The 15,098-nt window shown below is 36.5% G+C and overlaps 3 protein-coding genes across 4 annotated transcripts; 1 reads left to right on the top strand and 2 right to left on the bottom strand.

Moving 5' to 3' along the window:
• Window positions 1-295: 295 nt before the first annotated feature.
• On the bottom strand, window positions 296-6,600 carry LOC147501750 (ras-related protein RABH1e). 2 transcript variants are annotated; one of them, XM_086606752.1, is made up of 6 exons: window positions 6,469-6,600; window positions 3,612-3,682; window positions 2,867-2,955; window positions 1,639-1,750; window positions 977-1,067; window positions 296-801 (listed from the first exon to the last, which is right to left on the bottom strand). In XM_086606752.1, the coding sequence occupies exons 1-6, from the start codon at window positions 6,550-6,552 to the stop codon at window positions 658-660; spliced, it is 591 nt and encodes a 196-aa protein (XP_086462878.1). In that variant the 5' UTR covers window positions 6,553-6,600; the 3' UTR covers window positions 296-657. The 2 variants fall into 2 exon arrangements, with proteins under 2 accessions (XP_086462878.1, XP_086462877.1); XM_086606751.1 differs by lacking the exon at window positions 6,469-6,600 and adding an exon at window positions 5,066-5,284.
• On the top strand, window positions 5,340-13,117 carry LOC147501749 (BTB/POZ domain-containing protein DOT3-like). Its single transcript, XM_086606750.1, is given in 8 exon segments — window positions 5,340-6,385; window positions 9,100-9,252; window positions 9,346-9,412; window positions 10,098-10,185; window positions 10,188-10,992; window positions 11,562-11,823; window positions 12,097-12,243; window positions 12,664-13,117. Coding segments are annotated over 8 exon segments (2,769 nt in total). The 5' UTR covers window positions 5,340-5,507; the 3' UTR covers window positions 13,033-13,117.
• A 684-nt stretch (window positions 13,118-13,801) lies between these two features.
• LOC147501748 (Ribosomal protein L23/L15e family protein) lies at window positions 13,802-14,810 on the bottom strand. Its single transcript, XM_086606749.1, has 2 exons — window positions 14,503-14,810; window positions 13,802-14,425 (listed from the first exon to the last, which is right to left on the bottom strand). Exons 1-2 carry the CDS (start codon window positions 14,623-14,625, stop codon window positions 14,006-14,008), a joined length of 543 nt encoding a protein of 180 aa, XP_086462875.1. The 5' UTR covers window positions 14,626-14,810; the 3' UTR covers window positions 13,802-14,005.
• Between the last annotated feature and the right edge of the window lie 288 nt (window positions 14,811-15,098).

Raw genomic sequence — 15,098 nt, 5'->3', positions numbered from 1 at the left:
TTCAAGAAAGTAACACCATAGACTCTGGCACCCAGGATTGCAGAATGTTGTAGGAAGGGCAAAACCATAGAGTTTAAAACGTAAAAACATTTATAGCTGATTCGCTTGAACAACAGCTCTTGCAGCTTCTTAAGCACACAGTGACCAAAGCAACTCAAGGTGGAACACGAGCTTTTACAGATTCTTTTAGCACATAGTGATCAAAGCAACTCAACAGCACAACTTTTTAGTTTAGCTCGTACACCAAGGAACTAATTCAAATCTCGTGTTTCATATAGAACAATTCACAAATAAATGAGAGTCGAATTATAAAACTGTTATATAACTATGCAATCGTTATGTAGCCACTGTAAATACAAATAGTTCTGAAAAAAATGGCAATTAGACATATAAGAGGAATCAGTAACAAAGCAGGAAGCATCCATAATACAACAGGAAAAGAATAACTGACCACAATGAGGTTGTCAACAATGAGAAATCTCATATCACAACCTGAAGAATAGTGAACCTCTAATCCACTATTCCTCCAAGTGCCTCAACAACTGACGAATTCCAATTTCATGCTACGATCAACTACCCTTTACATTAGCCTTCAAATGATTCCTGGTTAAGTCTTGTGCACTCACGTTGTTCCACTCAATCCTACTTGGCACGTGTCTAGCACCGGCAACCTCCTCCTTGTTGCTCTGTCTGGGATGAATTTACAGTAGACTTCAGGTTAACATCAACCATATCTTCCTGTTTTGTAGAAGAGAGGGTCTCCATCCCAGGTAAAGCAGCAGCAATCTTACGAAATAATGGCTGCAGCGTTTAACATGACGTCAGAACACAAGGTTAAGTTGTTAAGGCTGACAAAAATGAGATAAGAAATAAATATGCAAGAACTGAATGTCCCCATGTTGAGGACCAGCTCATTTTAGGAATGCATTTCTTGAAATGAAAACGTACAAACGCAAAATTAAATTATATTGCCTACTTTGATATTGAAACCTGCTTTAGCACTGGTTTCTATGAACATAACACCATCATCGCGAGACTTAGTATCTCCTTCCTCTATAGACACTTGCCTGTTTGATCAATAAATAGCCACTGTTTAGAAATACTGTTAATTTGAAAGGCAGAAAAACTTATGTTTGAATGATTATCATAACAACAAAGTTCAGTTCAAAATTTTGTAGAAGCAAACTTTCATAATGTAAGAATGGTATGATTCTACTGTCATCTCCAAAACCCTATCGTAACATACAAGAATGTCCCAAAAATGATAAAGAAGAAGTGAGGAATCCAATTGATGAGAATGGCTTCAAGAGCCAGTCACTACAATTAACTTCTGAACAGGAAATCTGAGTTACATAAATTAAAAGTTTGTGCAATTGCTACTTGATTCGCCATTTTGATATGAATTAACCTAATAGAAACTCACAAAACTACAATGTAGACTAGAGTAAAAACATCTAATCAAACACATATACGATGAATTACCATCATCATCGCCTTAAATACCAAAAAAACAATATACCAAGGAGTCAAGGACAGACCATTTCCTAGAAATTTAACATGCCATGAGTCCAGATAATAACACCCGCATCTGTGTGTTTGTTCCATTGCTAAATAGCGATATATCAGCTAGTCACCTACCTCTTGTCAACAAGGTCCGTTTTGTTCCCAACAAGCACTATAATGACATCACTACCTCGTTCTGTGCGTACTTCCTCAATCCACTTGGAAGTGTTTAAAAATGATTGCCTGTCTGCAGTGGATAGGGAGTGAAGAAGTTCAGTAAAACACTATGTAGTTCATTCATCTCAGAAGTACGGGTTCATGACAATTAGTTTGGCCAGTCTTCAAATCTTCTTAATTTGCTAGTACACATAGATTTCAACTATAAATGCTTTCGCAACAGAGACATAAATGTGCTAGCATCCAACCATGCATAGGGATGCACTACATTCAAATTCCAATAGTACGGTTAACAATTTTATAAGGAAACAACCATTTTATTTTTGGATAAGTAACACAGAAAAAAACTATTGTTATCAGTATATCGTCCACCTAATTGATGTACACACTTTTCGTGTAGAAACAAGAATGGGTATCAAACCACGCCACCTAAGCAGCTTTGGATGTCTACACACTCACCACCCATGCCCTCGGCACTCTTGTATGTTGTTTCCCACATGTTGGCTTGAGGTGAGAAATAGGGATATACCTCCTTATTTTCTAAAACCAATTCATATGGTAATTAGTATGTCTACACTTTACTTTAAACATTCCGTGTTAAGTGTATTATGTTATTTGTTATAGGATGTGTGATATAACTTTTAAGCACACTTACATATAACAAGTTCCAATTTTCAATGTAGCATTTAAGCATCTCTACTCACATACCAAAGAACGAAACTACAAGGGTTAAGGAATAAAATGGGTACAACAGGACACGAGTTAGAAGTATACATTAAGTATTTTAGGGTTGGCAGGTATTATATCCTCTGAATCTCTGATATAAACACATCGGTCATGTTGAAGTATCCGGGTACTATGGGTCAAAGCAATAATAGCGGGGAGGGTGGGGGAGAGAAAACTTTGGAACCAATGAAGGTCTATAAAGATTGTTATTGCGAGAAGTTCCAACATCTTTCTATCACCAAGTAGTCAAAAGTGTTAAGTCACACTTTCCTCTCTTTGCCAGTCCCCTATAAATCCATGGACCTGCTATGGCAACTACCCAACCTGAACTGTTCCTATAAATACTCCTCAACACAATTATTTTTCCCTTAACATTGTCTCTTTGAACATATTATGAAAGAATTAATAGAAATGAAATGTTTGAGAATTTTCAAAAATTTAAAATATAAGTTTTACTCACTTGCAACATCATAAACAATTACGGCAACAGAAGAATCTCTAATGTAGCTTGGAATTAAACTCCTAAACCTCTCCTGCCCTGCTGTATCCCTGTGTATTGAAAAAAAATAAAAATGGGCTTTTAATTGCCAGCAACACATGGTATTTACCAAATATGACCATATTCATTTATCATGTGGACTTAATGATAAGTAAACTTAAGATGAGCAGTAAACCCAATCATAAGTTATCAACACTTCAAATGCACACTCTTCCCTCAACAATTTTAAGAGCTCCCTATACACACATAAAAATTAAAAAGGGAAACTCCACGCGAGTATCTTCTAAATGCGTATACCCTTTAAAGCTGGGAATCAATACAAAAACGTATTCCTGTGGTTTATTGCATAGTTATTCCTGTACGCCATAAGAACCAATTGAAAAGAAAGTTTTCTTTAACACGACTTAGAACAAAGCTTAACAGAACAAGCAGGCAGTTTAAAATAAAGGCAATATGTGGACAATTCTCATGATTCATATATGCTCTACAAACACTCAAGTTAACAAAAGATTCGGTAGAATAAGTCACATTGCACAACTCAGTATTATCTATCTGTCTGAAGTCAAAGTTCTTTCCGATTCATTTCTTAGAAACCTAAGCCGCCGCTTCAAACATTATGTGTATCTTCAGGGCTTTATAACATTTATATGCATAAAGATAATATAATCTACTGATACTGACTAACCAGGAAAGAAAGACTTCCTACCAAAGCTGCAAACGAACTGTTCGGTCTTCCAGGTACATTGTCTTTGAAAGAAAATCAATTCCAATTGTAGCCTGTTGTTCATGATATAGCAGAAATAAAATGCAAAATCAAGCTTCTAACATAGGACCAAACATGAAATACACACGACTACAAAATTTCAAGTGAAAATTGTGCTTATTATGAACTGATTAACAACAAATCAAGCAGATGTAAAGTTTCTCCAGTTTCATCAAATTGAAAAAGGAAACAGATCAAGTTCCTTTAAATAAATAATCTTGGTTGTAAAAAAAATGGCGGGATTAAATCTAAATCCAAAAGGGTTTACATTCACATGTTTGAAATTTCTTATAATATAAATATATTAATAATAGACTCCAAGAATGGGGTCCAAAAAGTATAATCACCCACGCTTAATCTTCAAATGAGTATGACTATATATGATGATAACTTTCTCATCCAATTTGTCTTGAATTCCTTGCCTGCTTAGTATAGACCATTTCATAATCATAATAACACTATTAAGAATAAGCGGAATAAGAATGAATTGGCCAAGGTGCTTGTTCAAAAAAAGGCAAGGCTAAAGTAGCAGAATAGTCTTGTAGCTCACTTCATGGTTCAAGGATGGGGACAAAAAAAATCAGAAAGCATGCTGAAAAAGCCATTAAGCGTGAATCATCTAAGCAGAATGAAACTTATCAAGCTGTACCAAAGAAAGAAAGAAAGAAAAGACAACAAGTGCCATTTCTGTAAAAGAAAGACTAGATACTTTCAGTTAGATTGTGCCAGCATAGTTTGAAATGAGGGTAAGCCTTTACATTTTGTATGTTTCTAATCGAATTTAACTAAAGCTCCTTCTAACACTAGGTGGACTGATTCTGGCTAATAATAATGTTTCAAACACGATGCAGAGATTCCTTACAACCGAACCACAAGTCCAAATGACGTTTTTGTTTTTAGGGTGAAAGCACCAGTTGAAGCCATTTGAACTTTTCGTTTATTGTTAGATTCCAATTATCATTTAGATTTAGTACAAACTGTTTATGTTTCTTCAGTTTCTTGTAATTTGACTTCTATGTCTAGACTTGAAAATGATGGCTTTACAAACAGAGTAGGTAATGGTTACTTCAGTTTTATAGCCCCATACCTTTTCCAATGCAAGTGTATACATGAATTTATTTAAACCTGGAGGAAAATTTTACCTCTTCCTCTAAATTTTTTTACAAATTAATAACTATGATATCCAATTAACATGCCCCATTGGATCAATCTTTTTAAAGATCGTTGCGTAAACTTTACAAATAATACTACCCTTATTATTGACTTTCTATTATACAAAAATTCAAACAAATAGCTAAAATTGAGATTTATACCGAGTAATCCAGAATCCTAATTCTAAATTAGATATGCAAAAAATCCAATATTCAAAACGGGATCGATCATTAAAACAAATATACCTGATAAGTGGTATCAAATTTGTCATACATGAAACGAGTGATGATGCTAGTTTTCCCTACAGATTGATCGCCTAAAAACACCAGCTTATATTTTGCAAGAGGTGAAACTCCCGCCATTATTTCTTCTCTTTAATCGAATAGATCTGAATCGAAACAAGGAAGGAGAAAACAAAATAAGACCAGGCCAGTTTAAATAGTTACGCCACGACGACGAAGGCGGCAAGTCAATAACTAAGTCTTCCCTTACGAGTTCTAATCCTGTGGTCCGAGGAGTATAGTATTTCTACATGGTCCGTCGAATTGAAGAGCGAATATATGCAAAAGCCACCCACTTACTCGATCTTCCACTCAAACCAAAAAGTATGTATGTACCAGTACCACCCATTAAAACGCGCTTCATTATTCTTCTTTAAACAAAAAACAAAAACTTAGTTGCTAAGCTATGGAACATTTTCCTCTCTTCTTCACTCTCCAACTCATGATCCTCTTACTGCTTTCTCACTACCGGATTATTGTAATAGCGGCAATAATAGAAGAAGCAGCTTCTTGCCAAAACAAGTGCGGCTCTCTACAAGTGAATTATCCATTAGGAACAGGTTCTGGGTGTGGGTCGCCTTTGTTCAACCCGTATGTATCGTGCGCCGGCGGTGGAGACAAGCTTCTCCTAACTACCCATACTGGCTCCTATCCTATTACTTCTATATCCTACTCCACATCTTCCTTAACCATCACCCCGCCTAGCATGTCAACATGCAACTCCATGCAATCTTCTCCAAATTTTGGACTTGATTGGCCAAGCCCATTTCAACTAGGCCCATCAACTTTCATTCTCTTATCTTGTCCACCCCCAACTTCTTCTCTAACTATTAAAGGCACCCCGATATGCGACGACACCGTCAACTCTCATCTTTGTGGGTTAATACATACGTGTCCGGCAATGGTGTCACTTGGTTTATCTATATTTGCACCCACCAATACTTGTTGTGTCTACTCACCAGCAAATCTTAATTCCATGGGGGATTTAGACTTGAAGTCGTTAAAATGTGCTAGCTATGTGTCGGTTGTATCGCTAGGTGATGTACCTACGGATCCAAGCAGCTGGGTGTATGGGATAACATTGAAATATAACCAAGTTGGAGTAGATAATAGCAATATCGCTACTAGATGTGAAGCTTGCAGGAAAAGTGATGGGATATGTGGCTATGCTCCTCCAAGGAATAACTTTCTGTGTGTGTGTAAAAGTGGTGTGAATAGTAGCACAGATTGTTACAATCAACTGCCCGCCCCATTTTGGAGCTCCAATTCATTTCGGCTAATCAGGTCATCTGATTACCACTATGTGCATGTGTTACTAGTTGTTTTGATTAGTTTTGTCTAAGTAACTGAAAGGAACTTTAACATACCTTTTCTTTGTTTATTTGGTTGATTCTCTTACTTTGGTAAAGAAAAAAGATCGAATTGAAATGAAAAAAGAATGGTGCATGCATTCCATTTACAGCAAAAGGTCCTTTTGTGATTTTGGTTGTTGATCCACACGAAGGCACACCACATACCACGTTTCAGATAAAGGTGTTTCATTTCCAATGTATACTAGGGGCAAAATGGTAAATGGCATGGTTAGAAACTTGTGATTTTGGTTGTTGATACACATTAAGGCACACCACATACCACGTTTCAGATAAAGGTGTTTCATTTCCAATGTATAATAGGGGCAAAATGGTAAATGGCATGGTTAGAAACTTGTGATTTTGCCGAATTTCCGATTTTTCTGAAATCCGACCCGAAATTGTTCTGCTTTTGGGTGTAGTTTTTATGGGCCGATTTTCTGATTTCCGAAAATTCCAAAAAAAAATTGGATCGGATTTAGATATAATTTTAAAATCCGATCCGATCCGAAAATTCCGAAATTTTCGATATTATTACCAATTTATTCCGAAAATATATACTTCTCTCACTATCCACTGATTAGATCTCGATTGTTCATTCATTTTATAGTTTTTCTTCCAAAACAAAACAAAACATAACCTAAATTCGCTATTTCCCACTTGAATTGGACCACTCTAAGTATCATTACACCGCCTACCATAACAACAATGATATGAAAAAAAATGTCATTGAAATGCTGATGACTTCTGACCAATCCAAAAGCCAAATTCCAATAGATAGAATATTATGTAAAAGCTACTTTGAGTCCAAGACCATAATCCATTATTTATCACAGACACTTCACGCTTTGATTTCCACACACCTAAAAAAAAGATTGAAACATTACAAATACCCGCACCTCTCAACAACGATCTTGCTATTGGTGGTGCGGGTTTTTTTCTCGTTTTTCTTGGATCACTTGTTTGAATGAAAATGGGTTTTCTCAATAAACAAGTGCGTATTGTTGTTGGTACATTGGTGTTGTGGACATGGTTTTCTCTCCCTATAATGAACATTGGCGTATGATATTCTAAAAATAATTGAAAGTACAAAGATCTTTGAAAATTTACCAAGTATTCCGAAATTTTCGATTTATTTTGAAATTTCCGAAAGTTCTGAAATTGGAAATATATTTTGAATCCGAAAAAAAATTGAATCGGATTTGGCTAGCATATTAGGTTCCAAAATTTTTTTAGAAAAATTCCGAAGGAGGTTAATCCGATCCGATCCGATCCGAAGTCACCTCTAAGCACACCAAAGGACGGACCACGTTTTAGATAATCGCTGGATGCACCGGTGCGCTGGATTTTAGAGCCTTGATTCAAGACTTTGTGGGGCAGTATATAATCACTTTTGCTGATAAGAGGGCCATATTATCTATTCCACGTACAGCCTGCGCACTCTAAATTTTACATTCAGATAAAAGTGTTTCATTTCCAGGGCGCGCCCCATAATAGAGGCAAAATGGTCAATGGCATGGTTAGAAACTTAGAAATGTATAGTAGACCCCTAAAGTCTTGATGAGTTTCAGGACTGTGCTTGACAATTAGAACACTGAACATACTATGTAAGAAGTAACTTAAATTAGCAAAGTAAGAAACAACATATACAATAATACAACTGCTAACTACAAACCGATAAGAAAATTAAAAATCCCAAAGTCTGAAATTGAACTGATAATATTATATTTCATCTGAAACCGAATCGATAAGATATATTACAAACCAAAACCGAGCTGATCCAAACCGAAAAATATAAGATCAATTAAATCATAAATTAAATCGATTAATTTCAACCACACAATTGATAAACATATACAAATTAATTATAAATATTATTAAAATACAATTTTATCGGTTCCGTGGAGGGTAAAGTTGGGACCAAGTCAATATCTTATTAGATCTGTGGAGGGCAAACCAAATTACAAAAACCCAAAACTATTTTTTATCGGTTTGGTTCGGATTGATTATCAAGTTATCCAAACCCATTGACAGCCCTAGGTGAAACTCAATGAGAGTTAACAAAGGCGCTACAAATCGAACTCCATTGGATAACAGAAATCAAACCGAGGCTGGACAGGCGCTAGAAATCGAACTCCTTTGGGTAACAGAAATCAAACCATTAAAAGATGGTACCACATTTCAAGATGAGAAGGGATCAAATGAATGACACATTGTGGCTTTTGTGCCATCGTTTCAACCAACGTGTCGTTAGACAGAAAATAATTAGACACTAGACTTGTCAAATCAGTAAATTCTTCAATCACGGTGACTTAGAAAAGGATAGCTATGTTGCAGGAGGCCAAGGAATCTACATATCGTCCCTCTTCTCCATATATACATGGTCAGAACTTTTTAACACTATGCTTGTCAATGATTTCTCCGTCTAGTCTCCATACCACATTCTCCTCTAGTGACAACGAGCGTACTTATACTAGGAACAAAACCAAACAAATCCAACTACCAAATTCAATAATATTCCCATCACAACCACACACTCTACTCGTACATTTATTTAGATAAGACCCCACATATTACCTATTCTATTTTCTCGCTTTCTCCTCTTTATCTAATGAAGTCTCTCTAACTTGACATGATCTCGAGTCACAGAATGACCATGAAGTCCCTTCAGGTAGACAGACCCCAAAAGCCCGGCAGTGATTATAATGGTGTTGAACGTGTGAATGATCAGAGTACTGTTATCCCAGTTCCAAACAAACGTGTTAATATCACAGAGAAGTTCAACGAATATGAACGATCATGGTAATTGAAGTTGAAACCTTACTCTAGTTACTGTATATATTGGATGTTGTTTACGATCACAGACAAGATTTATGGTGTTTTTGGTCTTTGCAGGTTTCCGACTCAGACCCCTACAGACGTAATAATTCAAGTAGAAGACGTCAACTTTTATGTTCACAAGGTATGACAAACAAAGGTCTTCTCTTAAGCTACAGTGTTCAGAAAGAAACAAAGAGCATATACACCCACAAGAGTGAAAAATGCCACTTGGAAAATATAGAAGTATTCTCATAACTTTGTCCATCCCAAAGTGATGAACCGACACTATTAGTAAAACATAGAGGCAGGGAAATTGGTTCCGAAGTGATGAAGTCAGGTGCTGGCAGTGACTGTAGGCAGTAGTGATGTGATATTGATAGGAAATTGGTGCCTTTACATTATGAAGTTCAGAAAGATTTCAAGCAGAGATGCATAAAATATACAATACTTTAAGAAATTATAAGAAAAACATGAAAAGAAACAGTCTTATTGGGCAAAATGAAATTATACCCACAAAATAAAATATGCTAGGAAGCTAACCCTCTAGAAAAAAAATAGGTTAAACGCTTTACTAATTCAAATTTGTCTGTTTTGGCATCCTATAAAATGAACCTACAAAATCAATGCCCACTTCAGAAAATCACAAGGTTAACTAAGAGCGTACTTCGCATTTCTCTGTTTTAACACATGATAATACACTAGATTTAGATATTCAAGTTTGAACTCATTTGGCCAGACTTAAACTTGACCACACAGTATATTCAATGAATGAAACTTTCAAGGGCGATACATAATTCAGTTCCTCCCTCTCTGTGATGATGACGCAGCTTCCTTTGATTTCAAGAAGCGAGTACCTGAGTCAACTCAATCGTAGGTCTCATAGTTCAGATAATGGCTACGACTTCAAACTAGACAACTTCCGGGAGGAGTAGAAACATTTGAGACCGTTCTAAAGTTTTGCTATGGCCTCCCAGTGGACCTCACACCGACCAACATAGCTACACTAAGATGTGCAGCAGAGTTCCTACAAATGACCGAAGAGTACGAAGAAAGCAATCTTATAGCCAAGACAGAAGCTTTCCTCACATTCATAGTACTCTCCTCCTGGAGAGACTCCATAACAGTCGTGAAGTCATGTGAATCTCTCTCTCCATGGGCTGAGAACCTACAGATTGTCAGAAGGTGCAGTGACTCAATTGCATCCAAGATTATTAGGCGCAATTCAATGTGCAATGAAACAGAGAACGATGAGAGATGGTACTTCGATGATGTTTCAGGTCTTCGTATTGATCACTTTGTTCGAATCATAACAGCCATAAAAGCAAAAGGAACAAAACCAGAGGTTATAGGTGCATGTATAATGCATTATGCAGAGAAATGGTTGCCTAGTACGGATGCGGAGCTCAAAAGCCAAATAAATCGGTATGGAATAAATGAGTTGCACATGAGCATTTTTAGTCGGAGAAAGGAGGAAGGCACCAAGGGACGGAACAAAGATCATAAAAGGATGATAGAAGTACTGGTTAGCATACTACCTCCCCAAAGAGAGGCTGTCTCATGTAAGTTCTTGCTGTGGATGTTGAAGATGGGCTTGGTGTATTTGGCAACGCCAGCATTAGTATCAGAACTTGAGAAGAGGGTGGGGATGGTCTTAGAGGATGCCACTGTGAACGACCTTTTGATACCTACTTATAACAATGGAACTGAACGGAAAGCTGGAAGGTGAGTAACCCAATTTCCTCTTTTGATACTGTTAGTAAGAAACTAACTTAAACTGCTCGTGTTTTTCTCGTAAATACATTCTATTAAGCTGCGTAAGTCATTTGTTCAAGCACAAACTCTAACCTGATAAAAGTCACTCAGTGTGAAAAACAAAACAAAACAAAAACAAAACAAAAAACAAAACAAAACATAATAGAGGGGAAAAAAGACAGACAAACCTGTTTATTGTTTTGATAGCTAAACAATTGCGTTCGTCACTGAGTACAAGATGCAGACTTTTTGGTTTAGGTTTACAACGAAAATTGTATATGCAGCCTTATCTTACTAGCTAATCACTATAACATCAGCAATATGACTAACACCCCACTCACTTCAAGGCACATCATCATCGCAATGTAATTGAAGACGGACATAATATAAGGACTAAAACAATAGCATCAAGAAACAATCAACTATGTAAAGTTCTAGTTAGACACTGTTATCATAACATAAATCAAATCCATCAAAATTTAATGATATTATCCATCGGCATTTAGTTAAATACCTAACCTGTTGTATGGTCGGGGAAGTCCCTCATGTGAAGACAGCAGTATGCAAAATGTTGACATAGTACAGCGGATGGTGGAATATTTCCTAATGCATGAACAACAGCAACAGCAGCAATTGTGTGGAAATTTAAATGTTGGGAAGTTATTAGACGGATATTTAGCAGAAGTTGCAAGAGACCCTAATCTTTCAATCTTTAAATTTCAAGCTCTCGCTGAAGTACTACCTCAAAATTCTCGAATCTGCCATGACGGTCTATACAGAGCCATTGATACCTATCTAAAGGTAAGTTTTCTAGCTCTTCCAGTTTCTTTTAATTGAATTGACTCAATCGCAAGATTTCATTATTCCAATCACCAAGACATTTCAGATATAATATTTTTACTCGCTTTAAAGAGATGCTCTCAAGCTTACCTAAGAGTGCTTTTTTTTTTCAAAGTTTGGCAAACAATTTATGAAGTGATACCCACTCAATCTTATCCTCCTGTCCTACTGGTGAGTTGCTTTTGCACCAAAATCAGAAACACAATAGCATTCTTACACAGTCTAATTTTTCAGACTCATCCCACTCTAACGGAACATGATAGGCGAAGGCTGTGCAAAGCTATGGACTGCGACAAGCTGTCACTCGATGCCTGCATGCACGCTGCACAAAATGACCGGCTGCCTTTAAGAACTGTCATGCAGGTAACATTCAACTACAAGGTAATTGACATGGATTCTAAAGTTATTAACTTATTAAGGATGTACCCTAAGATGTACAACCCTTTACGAGTCCTCCACACACATTGTCTTGTTAGGTGTGAAAGACCCCAAATCTACTAATGGATGTCAATATTTACTACTTGATCCATGGGGGTTTACTCTGACCATATTTTGCTAGTAATCCAGGTCATCTGTCCCAAAAAAGACTGCTAACTCATGCATCTGTGTGTATCTTCAACATTACTCCTTATTTTAATCTGGAACAAATAATTTAATAACAAACAAAATTCTGCCCCTACCGCATCTAAGTTAACATCAGAGTACAAGTTACATAAACTACTCAACTAGGACCTCCTTCAGGCAGTATCCAAGAAGGAAGCTTCACAGGATTGTAATAACCATGAGAAATATGATATGCAGGTTTTGTTCTCAGAGCAAGTAAAGATGAGAGCTGCCATGAAAGAAAACGAGCCAAAACAGCATGAAATCGTATTTGAGCAAGATGGACGTTTATCAACCAAAAAAGAAATAAAGACCATTATGTGTGAGCTACAGAAAATCAGGACACAGATGGCAGAGCTACAGCATGACTACTCAGACCTGCAACGAGAATTTGACAAGCTCAACAAACAAAAAAGTATATCCGGATGGAGTTCAGGGTGGAAGAAGCTCAAGAACTCTACCCTATTTTATGCAAAGACGAATGGTGTAGATGGAGAAGAAGTGCACCCTGGACAAACCCCAGCTTCTTGCAAGAGTCATCGCAACCGAAGCCAATCAATTTCTTAAGAGGTTCAACAGTCAAAATTGTCCACATATTTTGTTTGAGACTGAAAACCTTATTATATTATCTATTAGTTTCCTTCCAGCTTTACTTGATTTCTAAAATGTCTTATCTGGAGAAGCTTAACATTTAAGGAAATTGAAATCTCAAAAAACAAATGCAAGGACCAATAAGTGTTAGAAATCCCAAGTCTTCAGGCTCTGAATGCATGACACTCTCAAGGTTATAGTTACATCCAAACATCAGTGCTTAGAGATTATCCCTAAAGCAAATTACTAGAAGAACCCAAAACTTTTTAGAATAATAATAAGAGTGTTTTTTTTAAGAAAAGATAAATAACAATAATAATAATAAAAAATAAAGAAGAAGAAGAAGAAGGTATTTGGCCTTAAGGATGATGTCCCAAGACGATGCAGTGGTTACCCTTGGATTGGCAGTGTACAATTTGATTACAAGTTACAACTGTTTCCAAGTGACACTACACCCAAAGGAATTGGCTAACGAAAACAAGGACCTGACCTACAAGCAGCTGACGTAAAAAGCAAGCTGCAAATTACAAGTATAATCCTCATTATTGCAAATGTCTGGCCTAGTACCCATAACAGATTGATACACATAGCATATTATGCTAGACAGCTATAACAACAAGAAGTTTAAAATAACATTCAAAGAGTGATGTGAACATGTACGGCATGGGGGAACAGAAGCATGATATAGTCCTAAGAGAAAACAGATTACACATGTAAACCCCTTAAACAGACTGAACAGCAGATATCCATAGACTGAATTTCCCATTAATGAAATATCAAAGTTAAATTCTAATTTTTCATCTTCTACAAAACATGGATCTAGAGTGAGTAAACTTATCCATGACCTTAAATAACATAAATACGTCTGAACAGTGTCACCTGACTGCTGCAAACACATCTTATGAAACCCCCATCCAAAACACTCGAACATATCAAACTTCAAACACATCTACTTCGGAGTACGCATGCTGGTCCAAGGAAACTTAGCCGTTCCAGTGTCACGATCTCCACGACTACTACCACGAGGCTTGCGATCATCACGAGTATACCTCATATTACCTTGCTTCCCAGGCTTAATTGTTTTATTTCCACTTCCATCAAGCCAATGAGATTTAACTTCTTGCTCGTCTCCAACAACACTAGACTTTGACTGCTTGTTCATATTTTTCCTCTCTTCCTCAATTACCCGTATAGGATAAAGATCGGGATTGATAGACAATGGGTACTTTAAAGTAACATAAGCTTTCTTATAATCCGGTTTCGCAAGCAATAGCCCTCCTCTTTTCTTCTTCTTCCCATCCATGTTCAATGTTCGAACCTCCTCAACTTCAAACCCGTATAAAGATTCTAGCACCCTCTTGATCTCAATCTGAAGAAAACAAATGATTACAAGTTAAATATTTATATAGAAATATGAAAATGTAATTGAATTATAATTATTATTACCTTTGAAGCTGAAGGTATAGTTTTGAGGGCGATTTCTTTAATGTAATCAAATGACGTGGGCATGAGAAGTTTGATTGGGAGATTAGCGAAATTTATTACCCTTCTTCCTAACCTGCTTCCCATCTTCTTAAATGAAACGAAAAACAATTAATATAGACTACAAGGGTAAAATTGATTTGGTGGGAGTTGAAACAGTATATCAGGGGTTTAGTTAGGGCTTATTATAATTCACGAGGAAATGTGTGTTGGGGATGATGAGTAGCAGAAATATATATAAGGACCGGGTCCGAACTGTACCAACTTCGAATGATTGCAATGGGCCTACCAGTATTATTTTAGAGAACGGGCCCATAGGCCAATATTGAGTTTTAATTTTGATTTTAGTTACACTCAAACTCAAAGACAGTTTTTGTTCAATCACATTTTTGCCCTCCACTTGATGATTTTTGGTAAAAATATGTGTCCGCTTTGTTTGACTATTTTTATCTTTTTTTTATTCGTTTTCCTCCACCAATTTTTGGTAATCATATTTAACTACAGAGAATAGGCGATTCAAATTTTAACAACGAATTTACATGCAAAGAGGTGTAATACAC

The sequence above is a fragment of the Coptis chinensis genome, chromosome 4 (assembly GCF_015680905.1).
Source record: "Coptis chinensis isolate HL-2020 chromosome 4, ASM1568090v1, whole genome shotgun sequence".
NCBI classification, from domain to species: domain Eukaryota; kingdom Viridiplantae; phylum Streptophyta; class Magnoliopsida; order Ranunculales; family Ranunculaceae; genus Coptis; species Coptis chinensis.
Note: the sequence above shows the minus strand (reverse complement) of the source record. Positions and strands in the feature narration are given on the sequence as shown.